The 25,003-nt window shown below is 31.6% G+C and overlaps 1 protein-coding gene across 1 annotated transcript; it reads right to left on the bottom strand.

Moving 5' to 3' along the window:
- Window positions 1–508: 508 nt before the first annotated feature.
- LOC139501897 (BLOC-2 complex member HPS3-like) lies at window positions 509–24,902 on the bottom strand. The gene is given in 23 exon segments (XM_071291198.1): window positions 509–852; window positions 1,807–1,900; window positions 3,090–3,302; window positions 3,671–3,883; window positions 5,042–5,131; window positions 6,174–6,208; window positions 7,231–7,300; window positions 8,384–8,482; window positions 10,209–10,286; window positions 11,484–11,571; window positions 13,083–13,146; window positions 13,821–13,917; window positions 14,391–14,477; window positions 15,669–15,768; window positions 16,380–16,549; window positions 17,416–17,485; window positions 18,114–18,235; window positions 19,336–19,452; window positions 20,328–20,471; window positions 20,474–20,484; window positions 21,737–21,850; window positions 23,076–23,912; window positions 24,660–24,902. Coding segments are annotated over 23 exon segments (3,309 nt in total). The 5' UTR covers window positions 24,874–24,902; the 3' UTR covers window positions 509–670.
- Window positions 24,903–25,003: the final 101 nt, after the last annotated feature.

The raw sequence follows: 25,003 nt of genomic DNA, 5'->3' as shown, positions 1-25,003 counted from the left end.
ATTAATGTTCCTATGATATACAGTATTAACTACAGGCAATGTCCTGAACCTAATCCTTTTGAACCAAATGTAATTTGTAACTTTTATCTCCCATGATCAATTTTAATCAATTTAAAAAGTAATTTCTTACAGTTATTTTAATTCTAAAGATTTTATAATTCATTTAATCAAAATACTTTTATATTTTATTTCAAATACACGTTTATTGTTACTTTGTTTTTTCAGAGTCAACAATTTACTGTAATTGCTCTACATAACTTGGAATAAACATCCGACTATATACACATTTCTGTGCATTATTCTTTGATGAATTCAAACATTTGTGGTTTTATGTGACCCACAAAAAATTGATATACCATGAATAAAAATGAATCCAGAGTACAACATTTAATAAAATTTAATCATCTGAGTAACCTCCCCTTGTATGGCTTAGTTAAAAATAATTTAAATCAAACTCAAAATATAAAATAATTGTTAAAACACTTGGAATAATAAAATAAATCATTCAAATCAAACTTCTTACAAATGAATTGCATCTCTGTCTCAAAATTTGCGTATTTCACGACTGATTTAGACAGTTTGTGCTCTACTATTGTCTGGTCCAAGATGGTTGAAACCACTCGATCTACCTGAAACTGATCATGATGTAACCTGGCTTATCATTATTTTGTTATGATGTAGTTGATTGGAGTTTCCGGCCTTTGTTCTTTATTACTTGTATTAGATTATTCTGTTTTTGTTTTTCACAGTTCATGGATATGTATGGTAGAAAAAAGAGAAAATTTCCATTGTCTGGTAACAAATTTAAAAATTCTTCTGGTGCTGTTGTTTTTGCTAGGAAGTCAAGTATATCTAAAAATTAAAAAATGGCAGAAGTTTAGTAATAATCAAAATAAATATAGTATTTTCTTCAGTCTCTATCAGCATTTTTCACTAGGTCCTCAATTATTATTACTATATAAAGAATTTCTTAGTATTGATAAAATTCATTTCACAGAGCTAACTTTAAAGAATAATTTTTTAAAACAAAAAAACCTACATTTTAGACATAAAGTCACACAATATCATACCTGCCAACTGTCACTTTTTGTTGGGGATTTCCCCAATGGAGGCTCCCAAATGAAAATTTTGAAAGAGCAATTGTGTTCACAATTTTAAACAAAACAATTAATTTTACAATGGCTTTAGACTTGTAAAATTATGAAGAAGCCAAAAAACAACATTTGAATATATTTGAAGGCCCCCTTGAAGAAGGTTTTTAGGACTATAAGAGCCATATTGCACGTAAAAACCCCATGAGCATTTTAAAAAGTTGGCAGGTGTGCAATATAGTATATTATGATTAATACAAAAGTGTCTTTATGACAACATTGATTTAATGGTGGTGACAAATTACAGTAGGGTTAATCAGGATAAAGGGATAAAAAAATAAAGCATTTTTGTTAGAATTTTTTAAGTTGAAATCGACTTTTAAAAATCTTTCCATATGCTTAATTCGCCAGTGTGCATAAAAAAATATCATTGTTGGTATTGTTATTTAAGGAATGACTGTAATATCTTTTCTGTCTATGAAGAAATAACATAAAAAAATGTGGTGCACACTGAATATTACATTTTGAGCCGGTTAAATCATGAAACAACATTCATGAGGTCATGGTCACATGACTAAATCATGTCCATGAGCTGATAGATAAACACTGTCAGCCAATCAGAAGGCACGTTACATCCAAAATTAAATAATAGAGTTATAATTTTGTCTGAAATTAAGTGTGTGAATTCTAACACATTGTAAGTAATGCAACTTACTTTTCAATGATTGGAGATAAACTGGTTCATTGTCATCTGGTTTCCCTATCTGCTGTTGGAGAGCTCTGTATACACTGTCTAAAACTATTTTTCTCTGCAATGTAAAAGACAACAATCTGATGAGAATGTATAACCAGATGCACCGCAAGTATGGACAAAACATTCAAGCTTGATACAGCTCTGAATTTGGATTGTGATTAGATAGTTGACACAGCATAGGTTTCTGACAAAAAATAAATGTGGTCTAACGAACTTAAAAAAATTTTTTTTGCTTTTGAGCAATACACTATGCTTTTGGATATTAATCCCCTAAAAAAAAATTAATGAAGAAATTTTCTTTTTAATTTCTGAAATCTGAAATGATAAAAATTGTACCCTCACCCTCTCATTTTTTTCACCTTCCCCTTTCCCTTATTCCAAAAATAATCTCAATTCAAATTTCTAATGAATTTTGTAACAATAACTACTCATTTAAATGCTTCATAAAACATTAAAATTAAATGACATACAGTCATGGTTAAAATTTATATTAATTAATAGTAATTTCTAAAAATATTTTAACAGCTATTCATCTCAAGACAATCATTATTTCTTTATACATAAATTTCAAGCAGGGTTAGGGCAGTAATCAAACATATATATATAAAAGTATTCGTTAAATGGAATTCGATTACCTCCCTTACACAGCTTTTAAATTGTCAAAATTGTCCTTTAAACCAGAAAAACCCTTGTTTTTTCCTCCTTTTTTGCCCCTAAATGCCAAATGATTTGATCCATACCCCCTACCATAACCATCCCTTTGTAGTATGGAAAGTTGTGGTATAATTTCAGAGAGACTTCCACACTTAAACACAAGTTATTGACTGGAAACTACAAAAAAAGCTTATTTGGGCCCCTTTTTTGGCCCCTAATTCCTAAACCTTTGGGACCATAACCCCCAACATCAATCCCAACCTTCTTTTTGCGGTTATAAACATTGTGTTAAAATTTTATTGATTTCTGTTTACTTATACTAAAGTTATTATCCGTAAACCATGCACCTTTGGACGACGACACAACGACAACATGATATCATTATAGTCACAAAATTTTTTTTGGCAGTCATATAAAAATGACTAAATTTTTAAAAATAGGATAAGAACAAATATATCACAAATCAGAAGGTTAAGAGGAATTAAACAAAAATTTAAAAAAAATGTAATTATCAAAAATTTGTAAGGGTTCCACATACCCTAGGGTCTTGCCTACTTTATGAATATAATAAATGTTTTAAGAAATCTTACCTGTTCCCTGTCAGAACTCATTACACATTTCCCAAACTCTAAAATAACTCTAGGATATTTCTGAACCACAATATCTGTTGCACTCTGCTTGTTATTTTTTAACAGTACCAGTATCAGTATAGAATCCTGACCAGGAACCAGATTGTCTTGATCCAACAACTCTAATACTTTGTTCAATAAACTTTCACTTGCTTTAGGAAAACATAACAAACTCTGAAAAAGATCAAATACAAGTATATAGGTGTTAGCAAGATAAACCAATTCATCTTAGTTATTGACATAAATTAAGACTAGACAAAGGAGGTGTGGCCAATAATCTCCATGGAAATGAGATGTGAGATTGCTAATACAACTGCATACCAAATCACTACGTGTTCCCCTTAAACTGACCTAACCACAAACCTTATCATTTAAATTGTGGAGAAGACAATGAGATTTACCAATGCTAATACAACTGCATACCAATTGTAATTGACCTACCATTAGTGGATCTACTTTTAATAACTAACCTTATCACAAACTAAGATTTTGTTGACATTGCTGCTAGTACCCATTAGCCATTACTATATTTTACTAATTACCTGCAATTTTAGAAGATCTTCGAAACACAAACCACAGTTACAATGATCATGTGATACAGCATGCTGCTTGATCTTTGAAGCATTTTTCCGAGCCGTTGTAGGACTTGCACGTAAAATATACTGACATGGCTTTTTCATATCTTCAGGCCCTTTAAAGGGAGGCAAATAATCCAACCAATTGTATCTTCTTCCAAAATGGCCCTCATCAGCAGGCTGAAATATCAGATACATTAAGTTTATTATTAAAAGCAGCTATTTTTGTTTTCTTTTAAAGTCTGTAAAAAACATAATGGATGATATGATTTAAGTCTATATGGTTATTTAGTCTTCTTGAAACTGCCCCTTTTCACTAACAATACTTTGGTAGAAATATGCAGTAGCAGACATTTTACTGTTCTCTAACCTGGGACAGTGGTACAACATAAGAATAAACTGTAAAATCAGTTGGAAAGAGCATGACTATTCAGAACCCAATGAAGCACTAAAAGCAACCAACTGTAAGACAAAAGAAACAAGGAACTGTTTGGAGAGTATACACTGTTACTGAAACTAGCTCTCAAAGTCAATTAATAAATGAATGGTTGTATGAAACTAAAATGTTTCATCAAACTATAAGAACACAAGTATGTGTCCATAGTACACAGATGCCTCAATGGCACTAACATTTTCTATGTTCAGTGGACTGTAAAATTGGGGTCAAAACTCTAATTTGGCATTAAATTTAGAAAGATTCTATCATAGGGATCATGTGTACTAAGTTTCAAGTTGATTGAACTTCAACTTCATCAAAAACTACCTTGACCAAAAACTTTAACCTGAAACAGGACAGACCGACTGAAATGATGGACGAAAGAACTGACGAACAGACGAACGGACACACAACCAGAAAACATAATGCCCATAAATGGGGCATAAAAATCAATATTATGTTTAGCAAAGCCCAAGTGAAAATTTTCTTGATTTACAGAAGAAATCATATTTTCATTTTAGACTGCTTTCATAAAAATAAGGTGTTATGTTAAATAGTAAATATATTACTGCAGATTCATTGTTATTCCTGGGATACTCATTTTTGTAAAGGCTTCTAAAGAACAGATAATTGAAACAGGGAAGGTGCCAAAGAGAGATACCAACTCAACTTATAGCAGAAAAATGCACAAAGCCACAAATGGGTCTTCTACACAGCCACAAAATCCAAATCATGGAGGTAGACTTCAGCAGGCCACTAACCAATAATGTATACTAGTTCAGTGAAATGGATGCCACACTGAACTCCAAACATACAAATAAACCAAAATGGAAAAAACACACAAGACTAATAAAGGCTAGAGGTTCCGGACTTGGGAAACTGTCCATTACATGTGTACTTACCAACTGTAACACTTGAGGGGCTGTTCTTTTCTTTGATATCACAGATTTTTGATCAGCCAGTCTTTTGATATATATTTCACTCAACAAAACCTAGAATTAATAATATTTGTTATTTTATAATAGACAGCAAGGTAGTAGGTGTGTACACAAAGAAGAAGAGGAAATTGTTGTTTACTCCAATTATGACATCAACAATTCCAGATTAAAACAAATAATATTCAATAAAACCAAGTGATAAACATGATTAATGGTATCATGAATTGTAATAACATTTTAGAAACTAGAAAATGAGGAAATCTTTTTTTTCAAATTTACATGCAGTGTATTATAACATTAGTATTTCTATTTCAAAGATATTTGATTTGCTTATCTAAAAAAGAATAATAGTTACAATATTTGTTTATGCTTCTCATGTTCTAAAGAAGCATGCATGAACAAATCAATGAGAATTTCAAACTAGAAATTTTTGTTGTTGTCATTTTAGTATTAAGGAATATTGAAGCTGCTACCATATTGGCATTATGTCCTTGAACTTTTAAGTTTTTCATAATCCCCGAAAATTGGTACCCACAAAAAAATTGAATCCACAGTAGTATCTAATTTGCTGGACTGACAGATAGACAGATAGACAAATTGATGCAGGAACAAAGGACAATCACAGTGCAAACTAAAGTCCTCATTGACTTAACAGCAGGGACTGAAAAGCACAAGAAGCACCACATTAGATAACACATTCAGGTGGTACCTAACACTACAGGGAGATAACTCTGTAAAGTCAGCTAAACGTTTTAATTACATTGTGTTGTAAAAGAAATATTAAGCTTCTCAAAGATCAAAATTGGTGTTTGTCAAACAGTTATATAACCAGTGTAATTTTTCTGACAAAACAGTTGGTTCAAAATATTTGAAATTTTTACATTTTTGTTAAAGGGTCAAAGTAAATACTTTGACATAATTTATTGAAAATTAAACGAGCCAAATTAATTTTAGTGAAAGTGTTGGGTACCACCTTAAATTCATGCTAGCTTTGACATTCTTAGCAGGCATTCATTCAAGATGTTGTTTTTTTTTGTTTTTTTTTTCTTTGGTGGGGGGAGGGGTAGGGCTCAACTAATTACTTGATCATACTTACAACAGCCTCTTCAAAAATGTATCTTCTTTGTGTATCTACATAATAGAAGTTTACTTCAATGCCGTTTGTAAGAATAAGTAAAATTAAAATTTTTATCTAGTAAAATGATTTGTACACAACAGATCAGTTCTTTGCATTTGATCCTACTCTAGTTTTTTGTTATTTCAAAACATGACGTCATACAAATGAAAACGCCAAAGCTGAAGGTTTTTCTATTGTGTTTAACTTATAGACTTGGATAATATACACCTTATCACTAATCCCCGCTGACCGGCCGCTTGAACTTTTGACGCATACAACAATCACTTTTCCATTGTGGCGTCAGATAATTTGTTTTATGACGTCAAAATTTTACGGGAACCTGTGTGATTTTCAGTAATGGCGGACAAATAGCGTTAAGGTGTATTGCCCAAGTTTTGAGGTAGGTGTTGCTTTTTTCTATTCTATTGCATTCTTTGCACATTTAAATATGATTTTAGTAAGACAAACTTTTATTTTCGCCTTTGGCGAAGAACAATCTATTTTTTTAGCGACAAACCGAAGACAATTTTTTTCTTTCAATTTTAGCATTACATATAGTGGCAGCTGAGGGTGAAACAAACATTTTTTTTTACTCAGGGTCCAAAACAAATTATTTTTTTCACCAAAACCTGGAAACAAACTTTTTTTTCCAAAAAAAACCATAGCCCCCCCCCCAGAAAATCAAATGGTTGCTGCCTTATCAGTGGATAAAATAGAACAGCCAAACACATAGCATACCCACCCTTGCTTAATAATTCATAGAAGTCATAGATTTGTGATATATTTACACATGGCCCTAAGACATGATGTTTGTTAATTTTATCACTAGCCAATGCTCAGAAAAAAATTAAAATTTGCTTCCATGAATTATTTCTTAATTCTGATATATGTAAACGTGTGTCAAGTAAGGAATTCACCACAGTATTTGCAGGATTAATATTAATAAAAATTCTTTTTAAGTGCATTCCTTAATTTCAATTAGATTTAAGGCTTTATTGGAGTTCTCATCATGTTTCTATATAAAACAAATTTTTACCATTTAACAAAAGTTCCAGGTATTCTTTTACATGAGTATTTTTATACATTTCTCCACTGCTGCTTGTACCCTACAAGAAAAAAAATAAAACAAGCTACAAGGTATGATGACCTATATAGTTGTTAATTTCTGTGTCATTTTGGTCTCTTGTGAAGAGTTGTCTCATTGGACGTCATACCACATCTTCTTTTTTATACATATATATAGAAATATAATGTGGAAATTATACATTCATTTCAAATATCGTTTAAGAATTGAATGACTTTATTGGGGTGTAAAAGCATTGACCGAAGTACATTTTGTATGAAGCGCAGAAGTGCTTCATTCTAAAAATGTGTGCACTGTCAACGCTTTTACAACCCTATGAAGTTACAAAAAGAAGCATTCAATACTTATAATTACAATTTTTAGCTAGGATGATGCAAACACGATTTACATCAAGTTTTTCTTTAATTTACCTGTGTACCTTATTGTGGGACCTCGTGTCATCATGAATGATAAGTTTTATTGTGTAATGCAATTGCTTAAGGACTAACACAGGATGTGCAGTAAGCCAATCAGAATAACGTATTCTAATGAAACATACATCTAATGTTATTATTGTGATATGAAAATAAGAAGATGTGGTATGACAGCTGGTGAGACTATCTATTAAACAGCAATCAAAGATTCTGTTATATACTTTCTCTTTAGTCATTAGGATGTAATCAGCTACCGTATCTGATTAACAAAATGCTCAAACTCAATGACATCCTGATTATAGAACTATGCCCTTTTATCAAAAATATCTCTCTGTTCTCCAGGATCAAGCTGTAGAACTCAAACAATTAAGGTTTAACAATATGTTGATAAAATCAATCCTAATATGAGTCCCAAGAAGAACGAATACAAGTAATTCTGGTTTATAATATTGGAAGGTGGGAGTTTCTTTATTCCCAATCAGGTGAGGACTGGCAAGTGGGAGATTTCTGGAATTTCACCATTTGATCAGGGTCTACCACTCAAAGTGGGATAGTTGGCAGGTGTGAAAGAGTTCAAACCTACAAAAAAAATACTCTTGACATCATCCAAAACCTCACCCATTTATAAGTACAGGTGTGTGTATAAAGCAAAAAATACCTGAGTACAGGTGTGTGTATAAAGCAAAAAATACCTGAAGAAGCTGTATAGCCAAGTCAAGTGATATTGTTCCTTTGTCATGCAGGGCCACCATTGACTGTGTCAATACAGTGGGACAACATCTTCTCATCAGCTACAACATAAACAGGTAGTTTCTGTATACTTGATAAAAAAAACCTGATGGCTAGTAATGATTGTGTTAGACTTTATTATGCTTGCAGAACAATAGTTTTTTTTTTTTTAATTTTAAGCTTGTGAAATGTTTTAAACATTTGAACAGTACTGCCTATTGCTTTATTTGTTTCTTTAAGCCTTCTCGAAATATTTCAAATATGTAGACAATATTTGGTTATTCTTGTATTTTAAAATTAAAATCAACCTGGATTACATCTGGCTATTCAATGAATATCTTATATAGATATAGGAAGATGTGGAGTGAGTGCCAATGAGACAACTCTCCACCCAAATGTTCATTTGAATGGAATAAAAGAGGCTTTTCTATATATATCCCATCAGTAACTGAAGCTGGTATTTTGACTACTTAATATCTTTTGTGGTTGTGTCTTTTTGGGTTGGTGTCTAATTGTCATGTACTCAATATTTTATTTTTATCTAAACCCAAAATAATACTTTGCAGAAGATTTCCAAGTACCGATAATTATTTCAATCAAAATTTTAAAAGATTCAAAGGATTTTTTTAATCCTCTAGGTAATTTCTAAAACTGATTTTGCTCATATGACAAAAATCCATACAGGATTTCATACACAAGATTAGTTTTCATTCTAGCAACTTTTTATGAGAAATTACTACAGGCATTATAATTAGAAAATCTAATATCATGTTTTCTAATTACTGTCCCTGTGAGGACTAAACATGTCTTGTTTCAATTAAGGTGGTACCCAACACTTTAGCTAAAATTAATTTGGGTCGTTTAATTTTCTTAAAATTTTGACAAAGTATTTACTTTGACCCTTTTACAAAAATAGAAAAAATTTCAAAAAATTTGAACCAACCGTTTTATTAGAAAAAATACACTGGTTTTATAGCAGTTTGACAAACACTTATTTTGATCATTGAGAATGCATAATATTCCCTTAACAACACAACGTAATTAAAACGTTTAGCTGATTTTACAGAGTTATCTCCCTGTAGTGTTAGGTACCACCTTAAACCAATATCTGGTCTACAATCAATGTTTTGATTACAAAAGAACTTTCAGTGCATGTCTAAATACAAAATTTTATTAAAGTCATTTGAAACCTCAAAGAAAAAAAACCATTATGCATATATTTTTATAACAAAATGGATAGTTGTCAGTATTAAACTTATGTACATATACTTTTTTCTGAAAAAAAATCATTAATTTGTCCATATTTAGAAGAAGTCTACTTTTTATTAATTGCTTGCTTCCCGGAAGCAATGCGACAACATATTATCCGTATTCAAAGTGACCTAAGTGTGACCCTTCTCGTAAAAATCTGATGATCACAATATGCATGGATCTGTCACTGAATCAGTATTATCTGACTGTTCATGTTATACACATGCTCAATATCCATGCTTCTTTGCTGATTGTTTACTATAAGGTGACAATCTGTAAACTACGGCTTGAAAACATGACAATTAATGAGCTGCCATATCTTTACTTCATAACAGACATAGAAAGAAAAAAAATGACAATACTACGATATTTTTGCACAAAAAATGATAAAATCATGCACAGAAACCTAAGTTTATGAAATATACATGCATTGGTTCAAGAGTTGGATAAACATAATCTTTCACCAGTCACTCATTTCATATGACTTTAAGAGTAACTGATTAAATACGCTTACAGATTTTAACTTTATTTAAATACCTGTGACAAGGGAGACAATTGCTGGAAATTATCATGAAGAATTTCATTGTGTTGAACACATATTTTCATCAAGTCAACCTACAAATTAGAAAATTTATTACTCATTAAAAACAATATGCTATTATACATTGGAGTGAAATCACAGACTCTCTATATATTTCAACTAAAATAATTGTCCAGTTTATTTTTTACCGATCATATGCACGTCACTTAATAATATTAGAAAAAAAAGCCAAAACACAAAAACTTTACTTTGACCACTGAACCATAAAAATGAGGTCAAGGTCAGATGACACCTGCCTGTTGGACATGTACACCTTACAATCATTCCATACAACAAATATAGTAGACATATTGCTTATAGTATCTGATACATGGACTTAACCACCAAAAAGTTAACCTTGTTCATTAATCCATGAAATGAGGTCGAGGTAAAATAAAAACAGTCTGATGGGCATGAAGATCTTGCAATGTATGTACATACTTAATATAGTTATCCTTTTACTTATAATTAAAAAAAAATAAGAACACCAAAAAAAATGAACTCTTTTTTTCAAGTACTGGGTAGTCACGTGCACTGAACCATGAAAATGAGGTTCAAGACAATGGACATATGACAAATAGAAACTTCATATGTAAGGCATCTATATACAAAGTATAAATCAACGTGTTTATAAAATATAAAGCTTTCAAGAAGTTAGCTAACATGCACAGCAGCCACCTCCGCCTTTGATCATTTTCCCTATGTCGAGCTTTCTGTGACAGAAGTTGCAGGCTCAACAAAAATCATTATATCATTATACTAAGATTTGTATAATTAAGGATGTACTTAGGTGAGGTTAGGTGAAAATTAATAAATCAAAAATTTAAAATTGATACTATAAGCTGGTAGAGTATTCGTTTAGGATAAAAATAAGCTAAAAATATTGATAGGTCATGCATGGACCTCCTTTTCGAGATATTTGAGATTTAAAATTTGGCGGGAAAAGGCTGACTCGGACTTTTACCTTATATTTGCATTGATATTTTTTGGGTCTCAAAACAAAAGAAAAAAAATAAAGAATCTTCCAAAATTTTGCTAAATGACGTTTCATGAGCTATTAAGTATAATATGAAAAAATGAATGAGTGTTATGGGGCAAAATATTTTACCTTGTATTGTATGGAAAAACACCAAGGAGTCCAAACATTTGACATGAATTCCAAAAGGCAAAACCTCACCTAAGTACATCCTTAAGTTTATCACAAGAAAATCCTTTATTAAATAAGTTGTTACCTTTGGTATCAATAACAAGGTCCTTTCTGCTGTTTCTGGATCACACAAAACCAGATATAGATTGGTCAATGCTAACTTGTCTGTTATACTGAAAAATTATAAATATTTTGGTTTTAAACTGACATCCACTTTTCTTGGCCTTTTTTTAGTATTACAGTTATATTGATTTTGTTATCAGTAAATTAAAATCAAACTACATATTATTTTTATATGCATGTGTACATTCATGGTTCTCGATATGTCAATACTTGTATCTTAACATTGCATAAAGTTTTCTCTGACTGTTTATCATGTTTTAACACTAAATCCATTGGATGTGTACTGATTATATATCTTATTCTAACATGACGTCCTTCAAACGCTTTGAGTACACACCCGTGGTAAAATATGAATATATTGCCAGTGCTGTTCCGATTGTACTCCCACGTCATATGCTTTTTTATGAATGAGATACCCGACGTCATAGAACAATGACGTTAGAATGTAAGCATTTTACGGGAAAATACACGCTTGTGAATCCGAAAATCATCACAAGGAAACATACACAAATGATGCTAAAATGTGGCAAAAGCCCTTTATTGTACATCATATAAGACATATAAATAAATTATCATTCAAATTCATCCAAAACTGTCTAAATACATTATTTTAAATAGTTTAAGCATGTCACTAATGCAGTTTGCTCCGTTCTTTTACGCTAGTTTATTAGTGCGTTTATTTATGGGAACGGCAAATATTTGCCTACACCTAGAGCGCTTCGATCCAAAAGAATTGCCGTATGTGTCCTATCAGAATCGAAATAATTCATGGGGGCTTGAATATATCTAGATTTTACCACGGGTTGTCCCTTTATGCCGATATTTTACCCCTCGCTATCGCTCAGGGGTAAAATATTTGTCATAAAGGGCCAACCCGTGGTAAAATCACGATATATGCAAGCCCCCATGAATTATTTCTTAATTTTATGCTGCATGATTGTGTTTAGTTGTTATTGGGTCTGAACTGAATGTCAGTAACTGTGAGTGCTCTTAGATCTGAACTTAGTGTCTTTTTGTTGTGGGATGTATAAGTACCCAGCCACTTCCACTCTGTGTTTTTGTTAGATGTATTTCTGCTGTGTACCAATCTGATAAATCAAGTCCTTTTCAACTGATTTTTATAATTTTTATGTTCATGTACTGCTACACTGCTGTCCCAGGTTTGAAGAGGGTTTGCATGCTTTCAAACTAGTTTAACCCTGCTACATCCTGAATGTGCCTGCTCTAAGGCAGGGCCCTGTAATTCAGTGGTTATGTTTTTTCTTTTATTATTTTGTACATGAATTTGTCATTTTGGAGCCTTTTTAAGTTTTATTACTCATTGTTGGATGGGTGTATAATCCATCCTGTCCATTATGATAAAGACACAATGTAAATAGTATTTACATTTTTGATACCTCAGTAGTATACAGTAGTATATAGTTGAATTTGTACATGTATGTAGGGTTCAAAAGAAACAGAAACCATATCAATGGCTGCTGAGACCCTAATCTTTGACCTTATGACTCTTTAAATCAATTGTACTCTTTTGTTTATGAACTAATTAAAACCCATAGTTAACCTTGACTTTTCTCCATGTCTTGCAAGTTCTTTGATCCAAGTTTGTAACAAGGTAAGGGCATGTTCTGAAATAAATTTAATATCAGAACTAAGTATTCAGTGTAATCTTTTTATTACATATATGTTAAAGTATCAAACATGTCTTATCACCCAAGTGTATCCATTCCCCCCAAAACATGTTTTTAAAATCACTAATCTCCCAAAGGCTTCAAACAATTGTCCGCAAAAACACTATTATTTTAAGGCACCTAAACATAAGATGTCTTTTGGGTTGCAACCGACCGTGCAAGGGCTGTATAGCCAGTCAAGGTCGTTAAACACTTCCATATATGTCTTTTGGGAAAACAGTAACTTCTGCTGCATATTCAGTGATAATTTGGGAGTTTCCTTGGGCCGAGAAATAAAAAAAAGAACGAGAACTGCTATTCAATGACATCCATGCAGAGGTATTTGAGGTACACATCCTGAGGTTAAAAGAGTTACTTGAAACACTAACAAAGAAATATGTTATCTGATAACCCTTCCGGAGAACCTGAGATCACCCCTAGTTTTTTGGTGGGGTTCGTGTTGTTTATTCTTTAGTTTTCTATGTTGTGTCATGTGTGCTGTTGTTTGTTTTTGTCTTTTTCATTTTTAGCTATGGCGTTGTCAGTTTGTTTTAGATTTATGAGTTTGACTCTCCCTTTGGTATCTTTCGTCCCTCTTTTATGCAAGTGAAACAGTATAAAACACCATTTACCTGAATTGAATTCCTTTACTCTGGAAAACAAAATGATATCAGATAGCAGATCAGGAATTGCTTTACTGCAAATAGACAGAATCATATCGCCTTCTGCCTACAAGAAATAGATTTGCTTTATTAATAAAGAGTAAGAAGTTACAGGTAAAATAACCATATACTAGTAAAAAAAATCCCTATTGACATGTGCTGGTATATTTCATGAATATAAATCAAATCAATAAATAATCCCCACTGAAACTGTAATTTAGTTACTGTTAAAGTCTTTATGTTCAACAAAGTACAAATGTCTATATGCTTGAAATTAGACTTTGGCAAAACCACAAAATCAATCTATGAAAACAAAATATATTCTCAATCCACAAAAATTAGAACCCACAGAAATAATGGAATCCACAATATCAGTTTCAGTATGCCTATTTTTGGTTTCATTGTTGTTACTACTCACCAACTCTTTGACATTTTCCAAGTATGCAGCTTGAATAAGCAAAAGTTGTATTTGCTAAACAAATTTCATTCAAAAAGCCTTTTTTTAAGTTAAGAAAAAAAATAACATGATTATCAAAATACCTCTATCAACTCAAAGGGTTCTGCATCCTGCAGCAGTACATGCTTTAAATAAGCTATAAATCCTTGTCCATGGTCCGAGTATCCCATCTTAAAAAAAATCAAACATCAATTTTCTGTTGAAATTTGGATTTTTTAAACATTCTGTATTAAATACTTGTAGAAATAAGATTAAAGTAATTTTGGCAAGAACTTTCTACAGCTATACACTTGAACATTTACATTTGACCTGATTACACTATTTATGATAAATTGTTATAAGTATCAACAATGTCTAATTAAAGAGGGGAAAGAAACCTCTGAGATACATGTTCTACCACTGCATCAAGTGTGAAGCATTATTTCTCAACTGTTGAAAGTGTAATTTTAAAATTCAATTTTAAAGTTAACTGTTGAGAGTTCAAATATTTAATCAGAAGAAATTTAGTGGTGGAATTTGTTTCTCTTATGATTTTTCAATGTTATGAAGACAAAAATAATCCTCTTTTCTAATAGTCTTGAAAAAGATGTATTCCTTTTAGGTGATGTCATCGAACATTGAATCTATTCGTCAATAGGAAATTTGAAAGAAAAGCATAAAAATGCAAAATATTCAAAGTCAATAGGGCATGAATGAGAGGTTGGAGCCATATAATAGCCGACATGAAAATCAGATGTACCATTGCTAATGCTTTGCATAGCAAATTTCATTGGCCTATCACAAACTAGTGCATGTAAACTATGCTAAGGATTCAAACTTCAAAGTCAATACAATACAATACGTCTAAAGGGGCAAGCCCAAATAATGTCTATGAAACTGATATGTGCAAAGGCTTATACAACTGCATACCAAATACTGTAGACTTACCACTAGTGGTTCCCATTAAACTGACCTAGCAGTAATCACAAACCAATAAATTGCTGATGCTCAATCACTGACTTTCCCTATCTAAAGTGATTTTCAGGAAAATGGACAAAACTTACAATTTACTCATATGTTCCACTTATAGCCATTTTAGCCATTCTTTGAACAAATAATAATTGTGACCAAAAAGGTTGAGTGTAACTTCTTAGATTTTTTTTAAAAGTTTATGGACAGACGACAGACACCAAGTGAGGGGAAAAGCATACACTAGCCCTCTTGGGAAGGTGAGCTGAAATCAGATCTAATTGGGCTATGTGGTAGAACCTGTTTCTCTGATGAGTTAAAGTAAGAGCTAGATATGATTACTGTTTATGACTAAAAACATGTTTATGTTACAATCACCAGTTTTGAGTCTAAGAAGAGCTACATATAATTACCTTTTCATGACTGGCCACCAGTTGTCTAATGATGTCAGCTACACTCAGCCCGGACATGGTAAGATAAGGAATACACAATTGTCCATCGATACCTTTCTCTCTAAACAAAGTTATGTAAACATATTCAATTCTGTATGAACTTATTTTTCACATAAATCCAACATATTTGGAGGTATAAGGGATATCGGCTTTATAAATTTCCATTGACATGATTGTCAACAGTGAAATTAGTCCAAACTGAACCCATTTTCAAGTTTTAATATTTTGCTAGCATAAGATGTTTCCATACCTTAAAGCTATTCATCCTTGATTTTTTAATAGATGCCTGATGCTTAATCTTAAGTTTTCTGTTTAGTCTTTACATATTTTCTGTTGTTTGTCTATCAACTTACTGTTTATTTTTCTTTGTCTGTGCTTATTTATTTTTACAACGGTTGAATTCCCTCATAAATAAGTTCAATTTCGAAAGGTTTCTAATTCATCAAGAATGTGTAGAACCAGGTTTCAATGAAATACCTGAAGTAAATCATTTCTCTGGCTTTTGCAAAAAGTATTTTGTGAAGTTACTAATTTTGCATGATATAAAATAATAAAGGAAAAAATATAATGATCATTAACTTTTTATAGGGTTATATGATATGCATAATTTGAAAATCACAACTATAAATTCATTATTTATCAATAAATACATTTGAGACATTCTCTACTTACTTAGCATAGTATTCACCAATCAAAAGACAGGATTCTCTGAACAATTCCTCTATTTCACTGTCATTTATGTCGCCACCAATAAAAGTGTTTCTTAAGGTCATGTGACCCTCTAGAAGAAGATTTAAATATGTTCCTTCATTATGTTTTCTTGACCTTTCTCCATATTTAACCTGTGTTAATAAAGGCATGCTGATTGTTATTGGCATATTTTAACACAGCTGTCAGCATAGTAAAATGCATGAAAACAGTTTTTTTTTACAAAAGTTTAAAAACTGTCAGATACCAATATTAGTTATAATATACAAGTTAATAAAAAGCATTTTTTTACTTTCAACATTTCATCATGCAAAAACTCTTTAATGGCCCTTTTCATAGCACATAGACTTTTTCCTTTTTAAAAATTCATTGTAGATACTTTTTTTTTTTAAGTCTATAACATGGGAGGTAACTCTGTTTTGGCAAAAAAAGTAATATATGTATTGTAAAACCACTGATGATTCAAATTGATTGATTGCTGATTGCTTATTATTCAGTGTGTAATTAATAGTCCATTTTATTTTAAGCACATTCAACATGTTAAAGACAAAACAAATTATTAATAAATGGAATAGGTAGGTTTTGCCCAGTGGGTAGACTTGGATGGAGGGTGCATTTAGACTGCTGCTGGAAAATAAGGGTACTACTAATTCAGTATTACCATGGAGTACCAATTTTCAAGGATTACATTGATAAAGGGAACCATTATTTAAAATGTGCAACAAAGTACAAATGTTCAAGAGGCTTGTATGCTGACATTGGCAATATCAAACATCCATGAAAGTTAGTTCTAATGAAATTTAATAAATTCACAGTAAGCGCAATTGCATAAAAGCAGAAATTTTGCTTTGCAAGTTGCAACAGGCCACCTACACCCTTCCTAAATGTCTTAAATGCAAAAAAAAATAAAATCTTTCTGCATACAGTACCTTGATTGATGTGGTAAAGAACTTCCTGTAAGAATGTCACCATCCTTGAATTATAACATCCATCAACTTACCATATCTTTATAAAGTTCTCCAGGGGAACATTTTTCTACAGCATATAAACTACAGGAACCTTCATCTGACCTAAAAAAAAACAAGTATAATTATGTCAAAACTTTAGTATCATAGGTCAAATAATTACAACCAAAATGTTGAAAAAAATTCTAAATAAGAATTAGTTCCTAGAGAAATTGATTTACTCTATAAAGTTATATTCTGCCTAAAACATAGACATATTTTTAAGCAGAAGAAAATAGAAAAATAAATATTTGAAATTTTATTCATTGAACAGAAAAGGCAATTAAATGTTTAGAAGGGCACCAGTCAGCACACAACTTCATTTATCTAGATTTAACTTCATTTGCTTTTAAAAACTAATAATAAAAGTTTGAAATTGTTTGTATTTTTTACCCAAAATAATGAGAGAAAAACTTACAATATACAAACTACAGTGAAACCTGACTAAACAGAATCCTGTATAAACCAAACATGTTCATAACCACCTCCATGTCAAATTATTTGGTTGTTAACCTGATAACACCTAACATAGGCCAAAACCGAACAAAATCTTAAGTACTAAAGAAGTTCAGTTTAAACAGGTTTCACTGTACTTTAATGCTATGATGTCTTTCAACTAAATACAGTCTTTAAAACATTACATCAGAAATGATTATAATTATTAACCCGGTATATTTTTTATTGAGATAATTACCTTTGAACTCCATCTAACTTGGACAAGATGATAACATACTTGTCACTAACATCAAGTTTTATTGTATTCATAAATAAATGGACGCCACACAGACATGTGTCCATGTCAGCTGAAGGAAAAGCCTAAAATGGAAAATAATATACTGGTTTACTTTTAGTGGTTTACTTTTACTAGTTTATAGACTACTGTGGATTCACTTATTTTGGTGGGTACCAATTTTCGTGGATTTCTGAAAATTTGCCTTTTCCTGGATATGTGATTTTGTGGTTCTGCCAAATAAAATGGAGAATGGAAATGGAAATGGAAAGTCTGCATACAACCTAAAGGAAATTTGTATTTCGTTGAAAATTTAAATTGGTGGTTCACCTGTATCCACGAAACCCACGTAAATTGGTATCCAAAGAATAATAATGAATCCACAGTATTTTCCTATTATAGATATTTGACTGTGAAGTATACATTTTTTGACAGGTTACCTACTCTGTGGTAAGACATCCTGGTACTCAGTCAAGTAAGAGTAACTAAATGAAGTAAACTAAGCGTACAATTTGAGATATAGAACTGTTTTATGTTTTTTCTTAACAACACAATCATGGGAAAACAGCCAATTTTCCCCAAAATTGCACCGATTGTCAGAAAAAACTAAAGACAAATTAGCATGAAATCATCCTTTTTGTTGCAAGCAATTCAATCTTTTGAAAAGGATGATATTATTAAATTCTAGTTCAATAAATTGTTTTATAAGTTTTATTTTACATACAATGTAAGATGAAAGGATAACAGCATGAAAATCAGAAGGAATAAAAGGAGCAAATATTATTTTTGGGTGATAGGCCTTGTCCAATGTCTAAAGAACAAGACAATAAAAGGAGGCTTTGGGAATATTTTTGCAAGTTTTGAAAATATGTGACACAATTGGAATAACCAATAGATTTTACCTAGTGCTATGGCATCTTGTCAGAGAAAATTTTCCTAAAATTACATCTTTCCCATCAATTTTGCAATACTAAGCTAATACATGATTTTATTCATAAAACTTCATTTAGTTTCTGTGCAAAATTACTTTTAGATTATACATAAGATTAATGTCTTTGAAATGAAATGGAATATGGCTATGATGAAACATGACATTCCTAATTAGGTTTTTTTCTGGTATTGAAATTACTAATGTTAGACTGAGAATAAACAAGTGGCACCCTTAATTTGTGGACATATATAATACCTTCTCCTTTGTATTGAATCTTTCTGTATGATGAATAGCTGCTGTCCCACAACGACTGGTGTAGATCTCTAACCCACGGCCAGTCAGTACATACAACAAGTCTTCATTCATCACGATCTGAAATGGTAAATACAAATAATGAAGACAAAAATTTGATCAAAGATGTCTACTTACCTTGTTTTAGACTTTTTGTCAGAAATTCAGAATCGTCTTGTTTTATCAATGTGATAACATTACAAAAACTAATCTCTACTTTAATATCTCTTCATAATTTAATTCAATTGCTTTTAATTATGTATAATGTATTAAATTGTGTTTACAGTTATGTATTTTTCTGATTTTTTATGTTTTCAGTATGCACGCTTGTTGAAAATCCTGGATAAAATTTCCTATTTTAAATTAATTATCAGGAATGCAAGGGCTACTTTGAGTGGAACTAGGTAAATTTATTTACATTTAATTCCATATGTCCGGACAACTTCGTTCCCATTTCATGCTTATAATATTATAATATGACTTTTACAAAAAATCAGCCAATCCCACATCAAGCTTAGATCTCAAACAGATCTGCATAAATATGTCCTATTTGTTTAAACAAGATAAACTAAAATTTAAAAGAATTTATGTTTAATTTTTAAGGTACTGCTCTATAAATATATATTTTCAGATAACATTTTTCACATATTGTTTCATAACTTAAGTTTGCTTGGATTGATTTACATCTACTGGAAACTTGACAAAATTGTTTGAAATGGTGAATATAAAAAAAAAACTGTTTGATTAAAAAGAAAATTCAGAGATTAAATTCAGAGTTATGGGACTTTGACTGTCCGATAATCCAAAGACATTTTTTGAATATCATGTACTAGCTCTACTATCAATGACTATGGTTGGATTAAATTACTACAAACCAAATTTCCCAATGTTTTGTACCCATACAAAAAGGTGTTTAACAACTTATATCCTACCAAAATACTTCTGCAGTTACTGACCTGCATAGGAATATCAGAGTAACTGTAGGTTGACAGTTGAGTCGACACAGATGACCAAATATCAAATACATATCCATTACTGTCACTGCTGACAAAGCAGCTAATTCCAACCATACTATTATACACCACTGATCGGAGAGGTACAGCCTACTTATATGGGGACGAAGTCCCCAATAACAGTAGAAAATTCAAAAAAAAAAATTCCGAATTTTTCATTGTACTAATGAACTCAAAATCGTTCAATTTTTTTTATGTCATGTTTTGAAATCCCGGACCTGCGCAGAAATGTACAATATACTTCCTTTTTCCGGTCTCGTTTGTATGAAACTTTGAGTAAAATATATATTTATCAGTCTAGTATAAAATAGGAAGAAACGCGCAATACCAATTTCATTTTTAATAATTCCTTGATATGAAAAAACGTTACCTGATGATAGCGTTTCTTTGTTTACATTGCATATGACGTCATAATTTAAATAACGTCACAACTAAAATCCTTAACAACAGAACCAAAATCGGAAACGTTACGGTATTTCCGTTTCTTTTTTTTTTTGACAAATAATTAAGTTACAAAAAAATAATTCATACAGACTTCGTCCCCATTTACAGGTAATGCCTGCCTCATATTATCTGTAATGATGAAACAACTGTGTTAGACGATACTGATAGTAAAAAGGAGAACATTCATATGGTCATGTTTTTCTCTGACAGTTTATGATGTCTTTACACTGAATCCATTCGATGTTGGATGTGTATTAATTGATATTTTAGTCTTAAATGCATTTAAAGGAGAACAATTTAAAACTAACTGAGGATCTAAAAACTGATACCCAACATTGTCAATTTGATAAATTACTTTCAAAAAAGAACCAAAAATGAATATAGAAAATAGTGTTAAATTGTCAAACAGCATAAATTAAAATGCCTTTTCATTTTTCATGATTTAGAAGTTGACAATGATATAGACCATCTAAACATGAATTTCCCCTAAAACAAAGAAAATCATGAACTTTTAGCTTGATTTTAGTAATTTCAGCTAGAGTAGAAAAACCTTTGTAAAATCTCTATGCATTTCTCCAGTAGTGAGTTTTACAACTATAGGTAAATGATGTCTCAAGTATTCCAAATTAAAGATTTTATGTTGATAAATACCTCAGATGATATCTTAATCATATACAGTGTAACCTGTCTGATCTGACGCCTGAGTATTCCAACATCCTGCTTTAACCGACATGGTCCGAAAATATGTCTATCCTTGCAGAAAAAAACTGAGTATACCTGCTTAATTTGACATTTATTTCTGGTCCCCAAGTGTGTCGGATTACACAGGTTACACTGTATCTAAAAACAAATCTAAGGGAAAATTCAGTGCAATATTCAGGACTGAACACATAATTCAAAAACCTTACTTGATATATATGAAGGTATGAGCTGTAGGTGTCTAAACTCATCTTCTGCCCTCTTTGTTTTCTGGTGATGAACTGTGATGACATGAATAGATCCTGCTGTCTGGTGACCACCACCTATATCATAGCAATACAATATTTATTAAAATGAACATCATATATGCATCACACATAAAACAAATGTTAAATAATTAGAAACACAAGTGAAAATAATATTTGCGGGTGAGGGATTTTCTCGCTGTGTTGAAGACCTATTGGTGGCTTTCAGATGTTTTCTGCTCTTTGGTTGGGTTGTTGTCTCTTTAACACATTCCTCATTTCCATTTTCAATTTTGTATATACTATCACCACTACATGAATGTTGCTTTTATAAAGAGTTGTCCCATAATCCTTGAATCAAAACTAAGGAAAATATACTTATAATTTTGTGTTTAATTTATATCTATAACAACTTTTAAAACTGATTAAAGCCATTTTCTACACTATTGTTCTATTTCGTGAAGGATAGTTCTTATTGTGGAGGACCATCTCAGGGGTCGAAATTAGCACTGGTCCGGTGGTCCAAGACCAGTAAATTTACGTCGGACCAGTAGATTTTGTTAGCTGGTGGTCCGACGGACCAGTAGAAATTGTTGATAAAAATACTGATTGCAACACAATCTCAGTTTATTAACAACAAAAAAATACCTGCGAAACAAATTCCACTGTACAGGGATGTTATTATTTATATTAGTGTTTGTGGAATGAATGTCATTATTTAGGACCAGTAGATTTGGTGCCGGACCAGTAGATTTACGGTTCACTGGTCCGGCTGGCCAGTACCCGGTACACAAAAAAGCTTAAATTTGACCCCTGCCATCTAAAGGGTAACATATAGTGAGTCACCAACAATAGACAAGTTTTAATACATGACAAATTCTGAATCATCCTGATTTGCTCTTTATGTGGGGAAAGGATACACTTTCCAATGACCAAACTTGCAAATTGTCCATCAAGTTTAAAATTTAAAAAATTCCTTGTGGTGTAGTAAATGTAAAATATACTTAAAACACACATTGTCATTGTCGATCGTTTTCGTTCATCTCTATTACTGTTTGCTTAATTTAGACGAGCTTTTTAAACTAATGTTGTAGATACCATATATGTCTATAATGCATGCCCAATGTCTTGCTGTATTGTTATATTTGCATCTATTGTATTGGGGAGAAAACGCATGTATGTTTTACTTGTCAATAATTCATTTTACATGGAACAAATAATTTATGTTTAAAAAATGTAATCTATCACAATATAACAAATAATCTAGAGACAAAAAATTTTGCTCGCACCACTTAACAGTTACCTCTGAAATCTGTAACATCTGGTTCCAAAACTTTGTCACAGTTGTGTTCCTGCAGCTTCTTCAGATGTAAGGTTTTAATTGATTTGTTGGAAGGATGTGATTGGTTCAATTTCAAATCATCTAAATTTATCTTGATAAAATGGTCATCTTCTTTTATTGTACTGACAGAATCGACAGATTTATTCAACAGTAAGGAAGGACTTGCATTAGCAGAAGATCGACAACCAACTCTAGAAAACTGTGGTGTATCTGGGAGGGAAAGACTGCTTTTTGATGAAAGAAAAGAAACATTACTCATAACAGATGAAGATTTTAGGTGATTACTTCCCCTTTCTGAAGAAGATCGTCTGTCAGGTTCAACATTTTGTAATCTTCCCAAATTTTCATCGGAGTAAACAACTTTAACAATTTGTGTCTCTCTCTTTGATAGAACTCCGATATAATCTTCGCAGAGAACAGTTTTTGTAACATGTCCAATGTGCCATTCCAGCTGAAGGAATTTAACAATGTCAAGATAAACTCTGTTAGAATTTAAAATCTTTTTCTCTACAAGATGATATACGTCTGTTATCTCCTTGGAAACAGTGATTAAATTACCGGTTTTCTGACAAATGCTAAAGTCCTGTATTTCCTCTTCATAAGGGATTTCTATAACTTGAATAAGGGATTCATCTACAGCCGATGTTGTGACGTTTTGGTCCTTTCCAGCTAAACGTATGGCTGTTCTATGATTACCTTTGCCAGATGCAACCTCCCAATTTAGGTAAACTTTAATGTAAAAGACATTTTTCTTTGATCTACGATTGTATGTTGATTCAATAGTTGCTACATAATTACCTAAAGAGAAAAGAAACACAAAATAAAATGTTTATTACAGAATGTAATAACAAAAATGAATGAATTATATATAATTTGTATAAAATATAGAAATCATGTAAAAAAAACAATAAAACCAGTTTCATCAGAATTTTACAGAACAATCATTATTTTCAACATGTTCAAAGAAATAGATAAATTCCCTGAAATTTTCATGAATACAGAAATTAATGATCCCTTGTCTAACAAGAATGTTCATATGTATATAACACTGACAGCTTTCTTCCCTTTCAATTCATATAGTACATGTTTTAAAGTATATCAAAAATAAATGGGGAATGTTTCTAAGGGACATTGATGATGCAGCCCCCCCCCCCCCCCAACCCCACCCCCTTTATTTGCATAACAAAAGTAACACTACCCAAATTTGTTCTTGATAAGAGTTTTGTGGTACGTATAGATTTGTTTTTTGTGATTAAGTTTCATAACATTTGGTTGAGGCAAACTGCTTGAAGTCTGGGAACCCTAAACGAAAAAAACATATGTTTATAAAGGGGCATAACTCATGAACAGTAAAAATGACGACACCCAATTTCAAACTTAATCTGTAGTATGTAGCAATGCATAGCATTGTGTATATTAATTAAAGTTTCATAGATTCAGGGCAAACTTAAGAGAACAGAAACAAAAAAAATCACCACTACGTTTGGGACATAAAAAATGGTCAATACCACAGTGTTCACATAGAATCTACATTATTTTTCTTACCAGGGTAACAAAAAACTATGTCATGAATTGTTTGTTCTGTTGTGGAAAAACTACTAATTTTACTGATTGAACTGCCCAATGAAAAAACTTCAATTGTGCATTTATCTGTGGCAACAAACAGTTTCTCTTTGTGGTTAAAAAATGCAATTGGTTCTCCATCAACCTGGACAACGCTCTGCGATTTAAAATTGTGGCATTTGAAGACCTTAACCATTTCTACTTTCACTTCCCACTTCAGTCACATGATCGTCATACATAAATAGAACAATTTAAATAGGTTAATTCTGATTGGCTTAATTCTTGAATTTTGACCAATCAAAAACGATATTACAGTGGTATCAGGT

Source organism: Mytilus edulis, chromosome 13 (assembly GCF_963676685.1).
Source record: "Mytilus edulis chromosome 13, xbMytEdul2.2, whole genome shotgun sequence".
Taxonomy (NCBI): Eukaryota; Metazoa; Mollusca; class Bivalvia; order Mytilida; family Mytilidae; genus Mytilus; species Mytilus edulis.
Note: the sequence above shows the minus strand (reverse complement) of the source record. Positions and strands in the feature narration are given on the sequence as shown.